Source organism: Betta splendens, chromosome 1 (genome assembly GCF_900634795.4).
Source record: "Betta splendens chromosome 1, fBetSpl5.4, whole genome shotgun sequence".
Classification (NCBI taxonomy): domain Eukaryota; kingdom Metazoa; phylum Chordata; class Actinopteri; order Anabantiformes; family Osphronemidae; genus Betta; species Betta splendens.
Genome location: NC_040881.3, coordinates 21439744 through 21458486, shown reverse-complemented (window position 1 = coordinate 21458486; position 18743 = coordinate 21439744). Strand labels below are relative to the sequence as shown.

General features: G+C 43.1%; 2 protein-coding genes across 6 annotated transcripts; one reads left to right on the top strand and one right to left on the bottom strand.

The window, feature by feature from the left end:
* The window catches only part of LOC114846366 (NACHT, LRR and PYD domains-containing protein 12-like), a 105551-nt gene that overhangs the window by 33526 nt on the left and 53282 nt on the right, over positions 1 to 18743 (bottom strand).
* On the top strand, positions 7 to 17079 carry LOC114853354 (RNA binding protein fox-1 homolog 3). Of its 6 annotated transcripts, none has more exons than XM_055508507.1 (10): positions 182 to 406; positions 4040 to 4093; positions 4724 to 4816; positions 5556 to 5616; positions 5730 to 5783; positions 11199 to 11331; positions 11452 to 11491; positions 11588 to 11652; positions 12638 to 12716; positions 15184 to 15663. In XM_055508507.1, exons 1-10 carry the CDS (start codon positions 398 to 400, stop codon positions 15184 to 15186), a joined length of 591 nt encoding a protein of 196 aa, XP_055364482.1. In that variant the 5' UTR covers positions 182 to 397; the 3' UTR covers positions 15187 to 15663. The 6 variants fall into 6 exon arrangements, with proteins under 6 accessions (XP_055364439.1, XP_055364425.1, XP_055364482.1 ...); XM_029146651.3 differs by lacking the exon at positions 15184 to 15663 and adding an exon at positions 16372 to 17079 and having other exon boundaries at positions 186 to 406; XM_029146642.3 differs by lacking the exon at positions 15184 to 15663 and adding an exon at positions 14132 to 15164 and having other exon boundaries at positions 188 to 406.

Below are 18743 nucleotides of genomic sequence, written 5' to 3'. Positions count from 1 at the left end.
GCTGGTCCAGCTGGGTTAGCTGACTGCTCCCATCTCCACGTGCTGCTCCTTCCCACTCGTCGCTCTGACAAGAGGTCCTGGCGATAGACTTTGCACAACTTCGTGCTGAAGTTTGCCTCCTTTACCGCTCAGTTCTTTGCACCTTCAGACTCTCTTACCGACAAAAAACTGAACTGGTTTGAGCTTCCACATGCAGTTCCTTCAGCTTGCCGAGGACTGTGGGCATTGTTGACGCCGCCTTCCTCTTGTTTCCCTGCAGCAAGCGGAGGAGGTTGTGCAGACAGAGAGCTCCCAGCAGCACCTCCTGCAGCCCAGCGATTCATCTGAGAAGCAGCAGCCCAAGAGATTACATGTGTCCAACATACCTTTCCGCTTCCGAGACCCTGACCTTCGTCAAATGTTTGGGGTGAGAAAACAAAGACACGCAATGAAGTAAACTAACTGTAGGTTGTGGAGCGGTGGAGACGGACGGCAGGTGTAGTATCTAGTTTAGCTTCTGCGTTCACTCTCTAACTCCTTCACTAACTTAACATACCTGCTGTGTGTCGATGACACGTGTCTTTGAGCCAAACGGAGCTCTGAGATCTGACAGGACGACTATGGAGACGATACATTCAGTCGTCTGAGGCTGTGATAAGATCAGGAGTCGCTTCAGCGGCGCGGTGGCGGTACCGTGTGACCTGGCAGCCTGCGACGATGCTCGCATAATTGCTTCACAAGTGCCTTTTAAGAAATGTAGAGATAAAGGGCAGATTGTATATTGATCTGTGTCACAGAGTCACAGTCAAGAAGATTCTTTTAATAGACATTCAATTACAGCCGCGTAGCGTTCCTGCAGTACATGTACATAGCCTGAACATAGCAACGACAAATTGATGCAGACTGATAGTAATGCAGCAGCCAGGACTGGGGGGGGGGGGGGGGGGGGGGGGGGCATGCGGTCCACACTCATACGCTCCGTCTCGTTTCTCCCTGTTAATGGTCGGGCTTTAAGGATTAATGACTGTGGCCGGCGCAGCAGCATTGCATTCCAGATTCCATCTGGGCTCAGCCTTTAACCACAATGGACCCCAGTGGCACTCTCCTCCATCCACTCAAAATAGGACTAGTGAGCAACAGGCTCAAGCTCCTATTATGGTCCTGCTAGACGACCGGCACAATGCAAACAAAGGCAATATGCGGGGGCATTATAGTAAATGGAATCCTGCGTCATTTCAGCAAAAGCTGTAATAGAAAAGCGATAGGAGAGCATTAAACAAAGCCGTATCAAGAAGTTCAATCAGAGGTGATGCAGCCACAACCTGGAGGTCTGTCGCGCCGTGGCTCACAAATAATACACATCTGATACATGCAGCTTATGAAGCCAGATTGCCGGCTGCAGCAACGCAGACACACAAGGCGACGAGCCACAGGATCAGAAAGAAATAAAAGCAGGTTCATTAACCAAGCTTATTTGAGTTTAATTCATAATTAGGGAAACACATTGGGAGGGAAATTACCAGGCCGGGGAAGATGCTAGAACGATAATTGCCATTCACAGCAACGATGTGCCGATTCAATTCTCTCATTGTCAAGATTTTTGCTGAAATCCATTATGTAATCTAGTACTGCGCCTTGAAGTCACACTCCGACCCGCGCCTCTCTAGATATTTACTGAGACTGACCGCGTTTCCTTGAATGACTTCTGATACGTGGACCCAGAAGCCGGTGGATGCGACCCGCTCCCCGAGCCCCACGCCGGCTGAAACCCGACAAGCCGATATGCAACACGGCTGTCGTCCCCTGGGCCTCGGCTGTTTAATTAATAAGCAGGCACTTAGCGAGCCAGCCACACGAGGGTCCTTACTGTCACATTCCCAGAGGTGGGGGTCCTAACTGAGTCATTAGATACTCAGCCCACATAAACCTCTCTCTGGCACACGCACACCTTCCAGCAGTGTGTGCACCAGGAGTTGGGTTTTTGCTAATGGACTTTTAATGACACCTACTCCTGTCTAATCACCTATTCCAGCATTCCAGGTAGCTCACTGTTTCCGGCGAGGGAATTCTCTCTAATGTGCCCTGTTCACGGCTACACTCTCATTTGCCTCCCCAATTATTCCACACGGCTCTGATTTTCGCCGGCGTCGCCTCCGAGGAGGTAACGTGTAATTATAATCCGAAGGCGTCAACGTATCGGCACAGGAACGAAGCCGTTCGAGAGCCTGATGCCAGCACGTTTGTGTTGATTGAAAGATTAGGGCGATAATAGATGGCGCGTTAACTATTAAGCCACAACACCTTTGTCTGAGACTTGAGATGATGAATACGAAATGTTTTTCATCCTTCTGGAAAGTTGCAGCAGCATAGAATCATCACAAGAACTCAGCATTTTCCCCTTCACCCAAATAATGGACTTTAAAATATTAAAATTTTATGCTGTATGTTCAGAAGCAGTGGTTAAAACATTGCATGTGGGTTGTGAGTATTTGCACTTTATCCGGTGATGCATATACATTAATACTTAATCCTGCAAACAACAATGTGCAAAACATTTTATGTAGTAATATTGTTTTCAGTGTTGAATTTACATTTTTAACTTAAACTGAGTAAAATGCTCAGTTTGAGCAACAAGGTTTGAATTATTGATGTCTGAACTTCTTGCTCCTGATCTCATTTTGTAAATTAATATTATTAATAATTAATGTCTTTATTGTATTTTCAAGTAACTAGCCAAGTTTGCACCAAAACCACAGACTTTAGAGGATTTCTGTTGAGTTTTCCGAATCAATCTTATTAGACGACCGAGATTGTAATCAACAGGACACGGGACCGTCCACACATGCAAACATGAGAGCAGAGTCAGCGTCATGAGAACATGAGAACAGAGTCACAGATAAATAACTGCTGTTTCCTGTTACATCTACGAGCGTTTCTGGTGGACATCTTCAAGGCAGGTGCCACCGCTGTGACCTTGCCTCCTGCCTTTTCCGCTCGCTCCATGTATATTCATTTATTGAAATAAACTACGCGATTCAAGGTCCGCTTAGAGCAAGCACAAGGATAAGCATTATCATATATGCAAGGCTGGTGCTGCTTCAAATAGCTACAGTACAGCCAACCCTGCTCTGCACTTTTTGCGGTGATACTTGTGCTTTTATTGAGCACCGATCATCATCAGGCATCGGCCCCACCTTCGCTTCGGTCCCGTTAGTTCAGTTCAGCTTCTCAGTGATGCAAAAATAAATAAATAAGCCCATAAATATGACAGAGGAACATTCACCACCAACGTCACCGAGCTGGAAGTCGTGGCTGAAGCTCAGTCTACATAATTAGCTAATTAAAGTGAAGCATTGAGGGAACATATAGAAAGCAAACGCACGTTGAGACGCTGGGAGCAGATAAACAAATGTATGGTTCATCATTAGCCCTGATTGGCTTCCCCTTTCCTCTCATTATCGCGCCATATCCCAATGCTCCGTTTCCTATTTTAAGTGTGAGGGTCTGTCCCTCCGCAAACAACTCTGCTCACTTCTTTTGTGTGTGTTTTTTAAAGGCGAGGGGGGAAAAAGCATGATGGGCATCATTAAGATCAGCGGTGCGTGCTGAGGCGTTGCGCTGCTATGGCAACTGCATCCACCATTGTAATGTTCATTACCACTGCACAGAGTTAGTCCTAAACGCACGCACACACACACACACACACACACACACACCTCTTTATTACCACCACTGAGCTAACACAGCATTAAACAGCATTAAGAGTAAATGGATAATTTATTAAGCTGAGGGGTGGAGGAGGGGAGTGGATACGACGGTTTAATTCAGAGCACTGAGTGCCTGACATTTTTGCAGCGTGGAGGGGAGGGGGGGGGGGGGGGGGGGGGGGGGGGGGGGGGGCAATGTGGAGCGGTGCAGGGGTTTTTGAGTTTAAATGCACTGAATAAGTTTATCTTTTCTGCGCTGGAGTGGGAGGGAAGCGGCTCTGCCATGTTGCCATGTTCTAATTATTTCCTCTCTTTATCCCCTGTGGTCCTCTCTCACTCCCCGTCTTCTGCAGCAATTTGGCAAGATTTTAGACGTGGAGATTATTTTTAACGAGCGAGGCTCCAAGGTAAGTGCGCTGAGGCCAAACAATTATAAACTCTCTCTCTCACACACACACACACACACATGCACACACACACTTTATTCATCCCATGCCTCCTTTCTTCACGCGGCCCTGCGTTCTGCCCACTGTCTTCACAGATCTCTTTTACTCCATGTAATAGTTGTGTATAAAACTTGGTGCGAAATACCGTCAAATACTAGAGGACTATCTGTAAGCTGCAGGCTGAGTGAAGTATTGAGGCCCTGTACACAGGCAGTGATGTCACTAATGCAAACATGTGCACATTATATAGACATACAGACACATTCATCTTATCTTGCTACCACATAAGGATTGAAGGATGTGAAGTACTCAGCTGTGTCTAAAGCTCCATGTGCAGCATAGTAATAAGTAGACTGTGTATGTGTGTGTGGTCCAGACGTTCTCACCGTGACTCCACCTGTTTGTCATGACTGTCCCGAGCAGCCTGACGTCTCTCTGGCCTCTGCTTCTAGATTCAAACTCTTCCCGACCTGCAGCTCTGTCATCTCTGCTTTGTATCTCTCCTCTCCTCCCCTCTTGTTCCCCCGTCCATCTCATCCATTCATTTCCTGACTTCCCTCTCTTCCCCACCCCACCTCATGGCCACTGCAGGGCTTTGGGTTTGTAACATTTGAAACGAGCGCAGACGCTGACCGTGCGCGGGAGAAACTAAATGGTACAATCGTAGAGGGACGCAAAATAGAGGTGCCTTCTCCTTCCTGTCGCCCACCCTGTTCTTTGACTCCCTTCCTCCCCCCTGACTCTCTCTCCTCTCTCTTCCTGCCTGACGTTTCCTGCAATACCCCCCTCCCGCCCCCCGTCCTCCTCCATCCTTTTGCTCTCTCCCACCTGCCTGCTGCACCTTGAACGCTGCATGCCGAACCCTGATGCGTAAGTGTGTGTGACACCAGGAGAGACAGATACGTTTGTGTGTGAGTCCGTCGCGCTGCGTTTTGCTTGGTTTCATCATCTTATGGGTTGCGTTTTGTGCCATGTGCATGGAATTCCAGTGGTGTTTGATCTTTGCTTGTGTTGCTAATTGTTAATGTAGATCCTGGGGTTGGTTAAAGTGGATGGAGACCCAACGTCACAACAATTTACAGGAGACGGAAACTCTTAAAATCATCTGCACTCACAACGTTCAGTTTGATTTTTCTACCATATAAAAGCATCATACAGTAGTTTGTGTCTGCATGCGTGTTATGACCCATGTGTTTTATTATTTAACATCCGATGTGATCAGGACGCTTCTGTGGGTCGTAACAGCCGGAGGAGCCAGTCCTCACGCTTGTTCGAGCGCTGGCTCCTGAGTTTCCTTCTGCATGCAGCCTTTGCTGAAATGCTACAAAAGAGCAGCATGACGTGCGACGTGGTTGCTGTGCCCACGCTGTGTGTGTCTCCGGGGGGGGGTGTCCACGCGCTGACCTCTGTCTGCTGCTGACAGGTCAACAATGCCACAGCGAGAGTGATGACCAACAAGAAAGTAGCAAACCCTTACACAAACGGTGAGTCCTGCAATCCTCGAATTGCTTGAACAGTAGTTGGAGTGAAGGAATGAAGAGAATCTGGTAGATGATGATCTATGTGAATCCCGTGTGTGTGTGTGTCTCCTGTGCAGGATGGAAGCTCAATCCAGTGGTTGGAGCTGTGTACAGTCCAGAATTTTATGCAGGTAAATAAGTTGAAGACGTGTGAGATCGACCACTTTGTTGATTACCTGAGTCTTTGGTTTGTACGTGTGTGTGTATGTGTGTGTGTGTGTGTGTGTGTGTGTGTGTGTGTGTGTGTGTGTGTGTGTGTGTGTGTGTGTGTGTGTGTGCGTGTGTGTGTGTGTGTGTGTGTGTGTGCTTGTGCGTGTGTGAGCTGCAGTAGCAGCTTGGTTTTATTTGGGAGAAATGCTGAGGCTGTCTGCTTCCCTTAACTGCTCTCCTTTTTGCTCATTAGCCTGAAATCTGCTCATTCCCAGACAGCTTTACAGCACTCTTCTAAATATCCGCCCTGACAGAGAGAAGCGATCCATCTCTTTTATTTCCCCTTCACTCCTCTCCTGCCTTTTCTGGCTCTGCTTCACTACATATAAGTAAAGTGCTGGTGGATGTGTCCACCTCAAACATTTCACATGCCTTATATGATTAATAAAAAATGAGGTCTGCAAATCGGTGCATTTAGTTTTTGTGCCCAATTTAACCAACACCCTCAGTTTTTCTTAATTAGGTTGCACATTTATGTAAACTGGTGTTTTAAAGACGCTTCAGTCCTGGTGGCTCCAGACTTCAAGCCTCTGGTTTTGACCTCCTCAGAGCTCAGGCCAGTGAAGTGTGTGTATCAGCTTTGACCTTTGCCCTCCAGACTGGATGTAACATTATGAAATATGATAACAGCAGCAACTTCACAAAGTAAAAAGTAAAGTGTAGCTTGTTGCATGAAATTAGAGGTTTCATTTGTCAGACAATTATATTGGTTTCCATCTTCTTAAAAAGTGAGCACGAGCTTTCGTTTCTCATGCTTCAACTTCAGTTGATGCTTTCATCGTTTGGTGGGTCACTGAAAATGCGTTTATTTCACTCTGATGTTTTGAAACCTTGCTGTTGCATTGTACAGTAGGATGATTATGTTTAGATTGATTTAGAGCCTCGTTACATGCACTATCATAAAACCAGCGTTCTGTCTGGAGCGGAAGTATTAATAACAAACCTACAAACACACATATGCACCATCAGCGGCACAAGAATCTCATATCAATGCGCAAAAATACTAATCAAAATGTATAACCTACACTTTCTGTAAACAACCCCGGATAAATCACCACCAATTCCCGTGCACTTTATGTCGGTATGCATCATGGAGGGCACTTCAGGCCTTTCTGTATCGGTGGATATTGCCTGTTTATGCTTTTTAGAGGACAGCTTGCTGTCAGGAAGAGGGTCCTGCTGTTATTTGTGGGCTATCGCAGCACCATTATAGCACACAGCAGCCATAGCTCATCATCAGATGGGATTCATACTGTACGTCACAACAATGGGGCCACAGGAATAACACACATGCATACATATGTAAACACACAGAGCTATATATGTGCTGTAGATGTCTGATGTGCAGAAAGGTAAACACGGAGGAGACCTCGGGGAAATGACATACAGAGGCAGCCGGTAAAAGTGTCTACCCCCACCGTGTTTGGGTTTCAAATCTGCCGCGTCAGTGGCGGGTTTGTACTGCGGGAGGAGTGTGTTACGTCCTTCTGGCCTGTAGGTGGCGATTGACTCCCACTTTTGGTCCTGAAACATCGTAGTTGCTTACGTCATATAACCTCTTGTAGAACAACTAATGATCAGGTCTTGGGTGGCCTAGTGGTTAACGTACATGGCCACAACGTTTTTTTGGCCGGGGTTCGAGTCTGAGTGGAAGCAGTTTTTTTATTTTAATTATTGGAAAAACAGCGTCTCATCATCATCATGTGATCACGAGATGACAACGTTGTATTACTTAGTGCATGGATCGCCAAGACCATGAACCGCTGGTCGCGTTATAGTATGAAGTTATAAACGTAAGTAAATTATGGCAAATTATGGCAGTTTAAAACCGAAAATAGGAAGCTGAACGGTGCGCTCTCCCGCGTGCAGCGTTCGATTTGTGGCAGACAAGCTACTGTAACCCTGATTTCTCGCTGTTGGTACGGGCTACAATTTTCTTTACGTGGTATTCTTCTGTAATGCACCACACGGCAAGACAGTACGGCACATGTACACTTTTGTCTTTACGCCGCTCTCACCCAACGCGCGTCACATTTTCCTGTCCCCCGTCAACAAGGACAGGTAGGAACTAATGTTGATGACAAATAAAATCACAGTAGCTGAAATGTCACGTTTCCCAAACATAAAATAAAAAAATAAAAAGGAATACTAACTAAGGTTACACTACTACAATTTTAAAAAGTGAATAAGGATGATGTAGACCAGGGGTCTGCCACCGGTAACACCCACGTTTTAAATGAAAAAAAACAAACACTGGGAGCCGCGGAGGGCGGCAATATTATATTATTTGAGAACATTCAACATTTGTTTTTTAATCCAAAGAAGACATAAAAGTCGGGGCTCAGAGATCTAACCGATGCTAAAACATTGTCAAGGCATCGACAAGGACAGCTAACTCGCTTTTCCCTGCTTCAAACAGCTGCTGTAATTGAGAGCAACCCGTGCGGCATCACCGGTCAATCTGGAAACGTATTCATTTTTTTTTGTAAATAAAAATAATGTTTGCCCTGTTCAAACCTGCATGGGGAATAAAAAAGATTCTGATTCTGAAAGTGGCTGAGCAACTTCGTAGGAACACATTTCATATGGTACAGGTGAAAGGGACACTAAAAACCCAACGCAGCCGAGGCTGCAGCAGCAGAGAAACGCAGATCTGTGTCCTGCGTGTTGATGCGTGTTTCCCCTCCCCCAGTGTCCCTGCTGTGGGACGTGGATGGCCACGCCCACTTTCATTCACCAGACGGACATGAAAGAGGGAATAACGAAATAAACAGCTGGTTAACTTCGTAGGAACACAGCTGTAGCTCTGCAATGACTTTATGTGTTACAGGTGAAAGGAGTAATAACGAAATAAACAGCTGGTTAACTTCGTAGGAACACCTTGTAGTAGGAACTGGTATATTTAGAAAACCCAGTAGTACTAGTGTTAAGCTGTGTGAACTGGGGAGGAGACGGCAGCAGCGACTGAAGAGCGACTGAATAGAGTTGATGTCTTCCCCGCTGACAGGCGCATTCATTTGATAATGCACGTACCTTGGCTGACAGTTCAGTTGAAAAACACACTGAATCTTTATTAAACCGTCCCTCAATAACATCTATGAACTGCAGTTTCTTCCTTGATTATCCATGATTATTATGAAAGAAGCGCAAATCTTCGCCAGTCCAAATTGTGCAATTAATACTGTGTTTACAATAAAGGTAATAAATAATAATATTAGTATTTTCATTTTAAAAAGCACTGCATATTTTAAACGAATGTCGAAGTGCTACAAATAACTTAGACCAGAAAGCTACGATAAATACATACGTTTATTTTTGCAGAGTAAACATGTAGAACAAACTACTTGCTGCATTAATGAGTCTTAGACCTGCAGCTGATCACGCCGCCCGATGCTGCCCAGTCTCCCACGGAGCTTTGTCCCGGAGCTGAAGTATTTCTCACCTGCTGATGGAGTAGTAGCAACACATTAGCATGTCTATGCGGCTCTACAAAGGAGGGGGAGGGGTGTGTAGATTTCCTTTGCGACTGTGAGCAAACATGAGACAAGCAAAAGATTAAAAATTAAAAGCAGAGGTTTTTTGTTTTTCGTTTTTCTCTAAACGAAAAAAATAGCTTAAAATTCAAGTCCGTGTGTTTTTGTTAAAAAATATTTTTGTTCGGTTTATTGGTTTGTAATGCGGTGCTTTTATTCAGGATAGATGGACGGATGGGAAATCAAAGTTTTGAAACATACACGGGCCGAATAAGTCACATCAGCCACTCATTCAGTTACAAGGACACGCACAGTCAAAACAAATTCTCGCTACCTCTCGTGCACCACTGCCCCGTTCCTCTCGTAGCCTGCATTTGCACATCCATACATTTGTGTATTGGTCACTCTCTGTCTGGACACATGACTCCGAAACACGTCACGTGTTTGTGTAAGAGTTTGATGTCTCCAACAAATTATAAGCAGAGGTAACGATAGAATGACTTTTTGTTTTCCGTTTGTCTCTAAACAATAAAAACATATTACCCCCAATTCCGTGTATTTTTGTAAAAAACAAATATTTTTGCCTGTTTTATTGGTTTGTAAGGCGGTGCTTTGATTAAAATCCGTTTGCAGCTCAACGAAAGAGAAACAAAAACGCCGGTGAAAGTGGCTGGATGGACGGATGGGAAATGAAAATGTTGAAACGTACACGGGTCGAATAAGTGCTCTCAGCCACTCAGTTACAATGACACGCACAATCCAAACAAGTCAAACTGCAGTTCTGCAGACACAGAGTAAACGCGTAGGAACAAACATGTTGCTGTAATGCGTCGCTGTAGATCTGCTGATTTCTTGCGTCCTGTCAAAATTACGACCGACAACTGCTGTAAAACAAATTCCTATGATTATTACGGTTATTTACGTAAAATCTACGACTATTGGAAAACATTCATTAACAAGTTGTGGAAGTTTAAAACCTAAATAAGCGGCTGTAGTCGCAGATGGACTGCGCTCTACGTCTTTACTTGCGCATTCAAATTATATTAATTAAACCGCGACGCATAATCATGGTATTATGTGAAGCCAATATGTTGTATCAGATGTTAGAGCGGTGGGTGTGTACATATTTTTAAGAGACGCCTTCTATTTAAAGACACGAAAAAGCTGAGGAGAATAAAAACAAGAACGTGTTGCTGCTGTGGCGCTGCCTGTTTTAAACCACACAGAACGATTATAACTTTGCAGTGAACAGAAAATAACTAAGCCATCAACAAGTTGTTGCCCTTCACACACATGTTTTAGCACACAACAGATACTTAATAGTAAAATAGGTCTGGTGTAATATATGTGTGTTACAGGTAGAAATGAACAGTCGGACCTCAGTTACGCTGTAGTGCTTTGGAGGCTTCTAATCAACGCTGCGCCACCTGGTGGTTAAAACGAGACTAGCGTCCTGATTTTTTTCAGCGGCTGCAGGATTAAAAATCTTTAGTCAGCGACGCACTCGCTGCGCCGTGGCGACGCGGCAGTACTGCAGTAAAAACCCTAGTCACTTTGAACCGCTGCCACTGTACTCCACATACTGTGATGCTGTATGTGTGGAGGAAGCGGAGGCAGGGACAGATCACATTTACATCACAGAGAGGGACACTGATGAATGGTGTGGTTCTAAGCTCGGCCTTAACACACACATAATACCTGCTGTTATCCATGCTCTAGGGTCTGATGTGTTCAGGTGATGACACTGTAGCACTAAGAGGCTGACATTTCTAGGTCTTTGAGGTCAGGTCTTAATGTGAATGAAGGTAAATTCGGTGAATTAAAGTCATTTTCCTTCTCCTTTTCTTGCCGGCCGTCACTCAGTGACAGGTTTTCCGTACCCCAGTGCAGGCGCAGCCGTGACCTACAGAGGGGCCCAGTTGAGAGGGAGGGGTCGGACGGTCTACAACACGTTCCGCGCCGCGCCTCCTCCGCCACCGCTCCCTGCGTATGGAGCGTGAGTACCCTGCACGGCACACAGTCAAATGTCCCACATACTGTCGCTACGCAGCCGCTTCATAGGAGAGAGAGCAAAAAGCTACGATGAAGCTCAGTGCGTGATGTCCTCTGTTCACAGTGTGGTTTACCAAGATGGCTTCTATGGAACAGAAATATATGTAAGTCAGAATTTATTATTTGTGAAATCGTTTCAATTTGTTTATTTAGTTTAGAATATTGTCTTCCTTGATGTCACGTTGACTGTCTCTCATCAGGGAGGATATGCAGCTTACAGATATGGCCAGCCAGCTAGTACTGCAGCAGCTGCATACAGCGATAGGTGCGTTTGTTGTTCTTTATATTTATCAAAAATGTTTGTATTTGTGTATTTGTTACAACAATCCCCCCGGACCCAGACCGCGTTCCAAACTGTTTGAATCCCAGACGTCCCTCCCTCTGCACGCTTCCTTCCTTCCCGTGCCTTCAGACCCACATCACCCAGGGCCTTGCTGCTGAGAAGCTATAGAAACAGGCAGCAAACATACGAGACTAGAAACTGCACGGTAACGTACAGTATAAATGAGAGACTGCAGAGACTGCGACTACAGAGGAGAGCACGCACAAACTTAATGAGATGACAGAAAGGAGAGACAGGAGCTACTGTGGGCGATAAATAAGTGCAGTAGAACCAGTATGAGACATCATTAGAGGTGTGTACTGTAGCTTTTCAAAGTGTAGTCATTTATTTCACTTTTGGCCACTAACTGATTGTTTCCCCTTTGATCATAATACTATCTCCGTTTCTTTTCACGTGTTTCTTAATCTTTTGTCTTAGTCCTCCTCATTATTTGTAAGGTAAAACACGTGTCCCCTTTTTCCTCGTAAACAGAAAGGAATTAACAGAAATTGCTCATCCTTACCTTTACAACGCGCATTTATAGGGCGACATTGATTCATCCCAGGCTCGTCCTCAGCCTCAGTGAGGATGGACGACGTCTCCTACAGAGCCCAGTTAAAGTTGACGACCCAGACCTTATGTTTCTTAAGTCATTGTAGTGTGTTAGTGCTCGCTATCCATTATCCAGCTGTTTGTTTTAAACTCAACATGCTTGTGTTCACCGCTGCATCGATGCATTCTTATACTGCGACTGTACAGAGGCCTCCTACTGTGCACATCTGTAACCACGGCAACAGATGCAGGAGATCCTTCAATCCTTTACTAGAAAAAACATTTGTGATTTTGTGTTTAAATCAAATTAGGACACGGACATTTTCGACTGTGTTTTCATATTAAACAGGGCATCTGTCTGGTTTCTCCTCTACAGTTATGGCAGAGTCTATGCAACAGCGGATCCATATCATCACACGATCGGTCCTACAGCCACATACAGCGTGGGCACTATGGTGAGTCTGTCACTCGCTTCCTACTGCATGACCGCGTCAGTGCTGCTTTCTGATGGCGAATCGCGGCGACTAGAGCCGCTTGCTAACATGCCGTACTGTCTGACAGCGCTTCAACACAATAATACTAAACATTACAATAACTCACAGCGTTTTTGACATGCTTGATTAATATTCTTATAAGATCTTCAAGTAAATTACACCTTCCTACGGACATGTACTTTAATTTTAATCACTTTCAATGTTTAATGTGAGTCCTGCCACTTCAGTAAATGAAAAAGGGACTTATTCTGATGCTCCCCTTTCAATTTCATTTGGCCTGAAGCTACTTGCTGAGAAACTCAGCTGAGACTTGAAAATTCCTGTCCTGGAGTTCTGCAAGGGGACAAAGTCGTGTAGTTAATGTTTGTTTTTAGCTAGCTTTGCAGCTAACATCAAAGATGAAAAAAAAAAACCTGATGTTGAAGGAGTTTTCTTTCTCGGGGTGTGGGCAGGGATTAAGAGTGGAAGTAGACAGAAAGACACAATTAGGGAGAGAAGGAGGAGTGGTGACGAGCCGGTGATGTGTGTTGGTGCAGGCATCTACTACGGCCTAGTGCAGCTGCTAGCTAAAAGCCTTCATTAATCGCGACCACTTTTTCCTTTTCATTTACCTAATTACGAGAGTGGCCTGTGTCATTAATTGAGCCTTTCTTCTCTTTTTCCTTCAAATGATTCCTCCCTTTTTACATTCACCCATATTTTATCAAATTGTAATATAGAAACTCTGAATAAAATAATATTATGCTTCACTTTGTAAAATTTGGCATCAAAATAATATTGAATTAATTGTTGTAATTGTGCGACTGATGAAAACATTGTTTTTTTTTAAGTTAATAATATTGTTGGTCTTATGTATTTGATCACAGACAAAAAAAATCAATTCCACCAATACCACTCTACAGCAAAAGGTTAGGCTTGTGTTGAGTGAGCAGGTCTTTATGGGGCTTTATGCAATAAACCAGCACCAGATTTGACTAAAGTATGAAAGATCCACAATAAATGAGGGGTGTCCAGTCCTCGTCCTGAGCTTCTGTCCTGCTGGTTTTCCAACCCCTGATGCAAGTAAACGCAAGATCAAAAATCTTTCATCCTGGAGGGAAACAGCTTTGCCTGTTACAGATGCTCAGTGTTCAAAGGGAGAGGAAAACAATAATCAGGGAAGAAATCCTGCTCAAAATAGAAAAAAATAAAAAACTTCACTGGATTAGTGATTGGCAACTAATAAATAAAAAAAATTTTTGAATTGTAAAAACGACATCTCATAAAGGAGTAAAGTTCATTTGGAGGAATGAGAGAAGTTAAGCTTATTCTTAGTATAACAGACAAAGGTTCTACCTTGAATACTGATCGAAGCTTTTTCATCTTTGATGTTGCAGGCTAGCCTTTACAGAGGAGGGTGCAGTCGCTTCACTCCCTACTAGAAAAGAGGGAGACGCGTCCTCTTTACGTCCCCACAAAACAGACACTAAACAGCCGCACATGAATACACACAATAACCCTCTCCACCCGCTACATGGAAAACTAAACGCAAAATCCTTCCAGGAGGTAGACTTGACCCTAAAGCCAAGACTTATTTTCACAGTGTGTATTCAATGTCACCTTTTGATGTAATGTACTTAATTTGGGGGAGGAAATGTGATTATTTGTTCCAGTACTCGTGTGTGTTGTAGAAAAATGAAGTTGAGAGCTGTCTCCTCCCTTTATCAGCCTTCTGCTCTGTACATCTCTGTACATGGCTGCTCAGCTTTCACTCATCCTCCATCGCCGTCTCACTCTCACTCGTGTGAGTGCCATTCCAGTTTGAGCAAATCATTTTAGTTTGGATTTACCGCATATGTCATATAAACACTCAAGCCCCTGGGAGCTTAAACAGGGAAGGATGCATGAAAGTCATTCTCAGTCAACGGGGCTGTTGACAGCATTTAACATACTGTCTACCAGCAACTTGTATCCAGCCAGTGCATCTAGAGACAGCCTTCATTAGTGCTTTTCTGTGTCTTTGCTGTGAGGAAACATGATGGAAGCAGTTTATCATTTCCAATCAAGCATCTGCCTCAGGCCACCATATTGATTGTCAAGTAAAATACAGGATATCTCTTCAGTTTGATTAGTTGTCTGAGGAACGAGTTGTCACGACGATCTCTGTCATGGACAATAAAAATGTAGAGATAACACAAAACACACACACACAGGCACAGAGCTAAAAAGCAACACAGGCCAAGAAAGATCTGAGCAGTAAAGCAGCTGAGTGTGATGAGGTCGTAAAGATGGGAGTCGATAGCGCAGGGAGAGGGGAAGTGTGAGGAGAAGCAGCATCCAAGGCGGATTAGAGATAAGAGAGTCCACTCAATGAGCACTAATCTCATTAGAAGATATTTCAGTGACTGCTCCTGTGTTGTCTTTGCTCCTGCTGCCTTCCTGTTTTCAGTGAAATCACGAGGAAGGGAGAAAAGCGTTGGTCCTCGCTGTAGCAACCATACTAACCCAGATGAATGTACACGTATGGTGCTTGGATATCTGCTCTTAAAACGATTCATGTCAATAAAAACCTGCTTTTTATGCTTCTTTTATCCATCATCCTTGAAATGTATGTATGTCTTAAGGCTACGAGAGCCAATTGCCTGTATTTGTGAATCATGGAGAGACGTTATAAAAGATAGTATCTGTTGTTGTACAGTGACGCTAACATTAGATTCTTTTACTAAACGAGATGAAAATATATATCAAAACATAACAGGTATGTTTGGGTTTTTGTACAGCTACGTATGAGTAGTTCAGGTTGGATATATTTTATAAAACAACTATAGGCTTAAACTTGTTTACATTGGCTTTAATGTCTTTCTATGTGTCTGTGGTCACAGTGTGTGAGACTTGTCTTATTAAACTATAGGGGTTTCCTCTGTCTGTAGCAATGTTTCTACATAACTTTCATTTTTCGCCGCTCTTGTACATTACGACAAGTAAAAAGCTAAAAGAATGTAACATCTGTTTGATCACAGGAATTATAGTACAAGATGAAACATTTTTAAATAGTGTAGTATAGAATTATAGTCAAATATATATAATACAAAACCTGAACCATTACCTGCCCGTTACCTAAACATAAACTGGGCTCTTATTAAATGTAAACATTAACTAGCGATAATATTTTCTTGACTTTTTTGCATAAACTTTTAGCATGGCCTTCTCCAGTTTAAATACAAATGAAAGATAACATAGTTTAGATCAAGATAATTTTAGCATTTAAGATCAAATAAAATTAAGAATAACATAAGATGAGTCTGATGTTTATTTGCTGCTGTTAGGTCCCATCACGTTGAGACCGGTCACTAACAATATTTGTCCTAATCCAAGCTGCTGTTAAAGCCACTTTTTTCACCGTGTGATATTATGATTTTTTTCATTTGTGTAACAGCAATAAAACTATTTGTTTACAGAATAACAAAGCTGTTTTAATGTCAGTGTTTTTGAGGCATATGTTTACTTTCCTCAGTGTAAAGAAATAAAACAAACCATGTATTTACTGTACATCCTTTTTTTACCAAGTCAAAGTCGCACTTCCCGTCTGAGAACGTTGTCCTCTTTACACTGACTCGCTTGTTCTCTCTTTTTTTAGTAAATAAACGAATCACTAGCGGGACATCAGCTAAAAAAAAAGAGCATGGACACAGAAGGACAGAAAAAAGAGCAACTGACACAAAAAGAGCAGATTTGCAAAAGGAGCCTTTCGCGGTGTGACAGGAGGCGAGGAGGACACTTACTATATGGAGCTCCGAGGCCGGAGCTTCTCGTCCACGGGGACAAGTCCCTTCTGGCTCTAACCCCTAAAAACCAGGCCTTGCTGACTGAAGGAGAACAATTAGACAGATCATCATGAAAACAATTTATTTTTGTATACTTTTTTAAGTTTATGATATCCAAAAAAAAGCTAACTAATGTATGTATATACATATTATATGTGTGTAATATAGTATGTATGTTTAACAAAAAAGGAAAATTGTTATTGCAATGTAGAAGAAGGAGGTAAATGATGCCTTCTTCTGCTTCGTCCTTTTATTGTCCACCTCCCTCCCCCATTGCCCCCTGCTGGATGGGGCAGGAGCCATGGGGAGTGGGCTGACCAGGGGGAACAGGTCCAACAGACATGTCACTATGTGATTGTTATGGGAAAACGGAGCAGTCTTTATTCGAAGCGTTTCGAGCCTGTCTTCCACTAACTGACTGCGGTAGTGTAGTTTCTACTTTTCTGGTTAGTTTTGTCAAGTAGTCAGCATTTTGTGGATTCCAGAAAAAAAAGAAGCATATGAATAAAATACATATTCTTACATTTTGTCTGTGCAAATAGAACTAAGAGGGATGGAATTAAACCTTTCTATTCGTATGGATCTCTACTTTAGTGGCATCCTTCTGTATTCAAACATTGTACTAATAACATGCTGTCAGGTATGGATGGAGAGTCAGTTGTAGCCATTTACTAATGTTGTATTTATTGTATTACCAGTAAAAAACATTTATATATAAATATAGATATATCTATTTGTGGTCTGCAATTCTTGCCCTTAGTTTTTAATTGTCATGCAGGATCCAATGCACTGTCAATGTTTGTTCAGTTTTCTACTTGTGTGAAGTTCTGTTGACATTTCTATGGTTTTGTTTTTCTTTAGTTCAGCTACTGAATGTAACTTCGAAAACTCTTAAACTTTTTAGGTAGATGTTTTTATATACATACAGTAATCTGTAAATTATAAACATGTAGATGATATAGCAAAATGTTTCTGACAATATGCTGGACTTCTTCTTCTTCTGATGACCCAAACAGACTGTAATGCCTTGGCCAGACGAGAAGAAAAGAGAGGAAGGAAATGAGAAAAAAAATGGAGGCGGACGAGGGAAGCATTTAAAAATAAACACCAGTTCTCTGCAGCTTAGGGATCTGGAGGAGAGACTTCAATGTAAATGCTACGGGATCAGTCCCAATCTTTGTCAGCCAGGGGTTTGAAAAATGTATAAACGCAAGGAGACGTGGCGCAGAAAAAGACGGGGAAAGTAAATATATTTCAAATGGCGGAAATAACAGGACACTTCCATTTGTCTCTGAGAACAGCGCTGGGTCTCCACTGTAGAGCTTCCTACTGCAGGTCAAAACCACGGAGAGTCTGATCTACCTTCTTACCTCTTGTGACGTGTGTGCGGATTCAGAATATTATAAATCCTGTCCCATGATCATTGTTTAATTGTGAAAAACAAAATGTGACATTGTTATTGTCTGTGTTCAATGTATAATGTTACAATGTGTTCCACTCACTGGCATTTTATTAGGTTCACCTGCTATTGGGGAGGTTTTTCATTATGTGGTGGCACATGACACACTCCAATGTGAGTTCACAATAATAACCAGTAAGAATGAGACGATGGATGTGTAAAACAGTCCCATTAATAGCAGGGTTGTCATGTTGAACGGACTTAGACTGTGCAGACGTACCTAATAAAGTGGCCGGTGAGTGTTTATCATTTCAGATCGTACATATATGCAAGTGTCATGCGAGAGGATACGAACCTTCAAAACTTTGTAGTCACTTAGAAATTCGTTTTTGACAGAAAATCGGATTTTCGAAGAATCAATATATTAAAGAGATCCAGTGTAAAGCTTGTTAATACTGTCTTCTAATGAAAGCCAGTGTTCAGATAGCAGTCAATGAAAGAAGTGCCACGTTTACCTGTGTTGATGCTTCCGTTGGCTCAGCTCAGATGTGTGTAGGAATACAGACAGCTGTCTTTTTAACCAATGAAATCCCTTCATTTGTTGTGTGTGATATATTGAAATGATCCCTAGTTGACTGTATGTTGGAGCCCTTCGTATGAGGCAGTGGGTCATGACCAGATGTTTACTCCTCATCATGTCTTTATTCTTTCTTGTCCAGTTTATCTTTGCAAACAAACTTAGACTCTCGTGTTATTCTTTTGACGGCTGTGGCTCAGTGTGAGGCC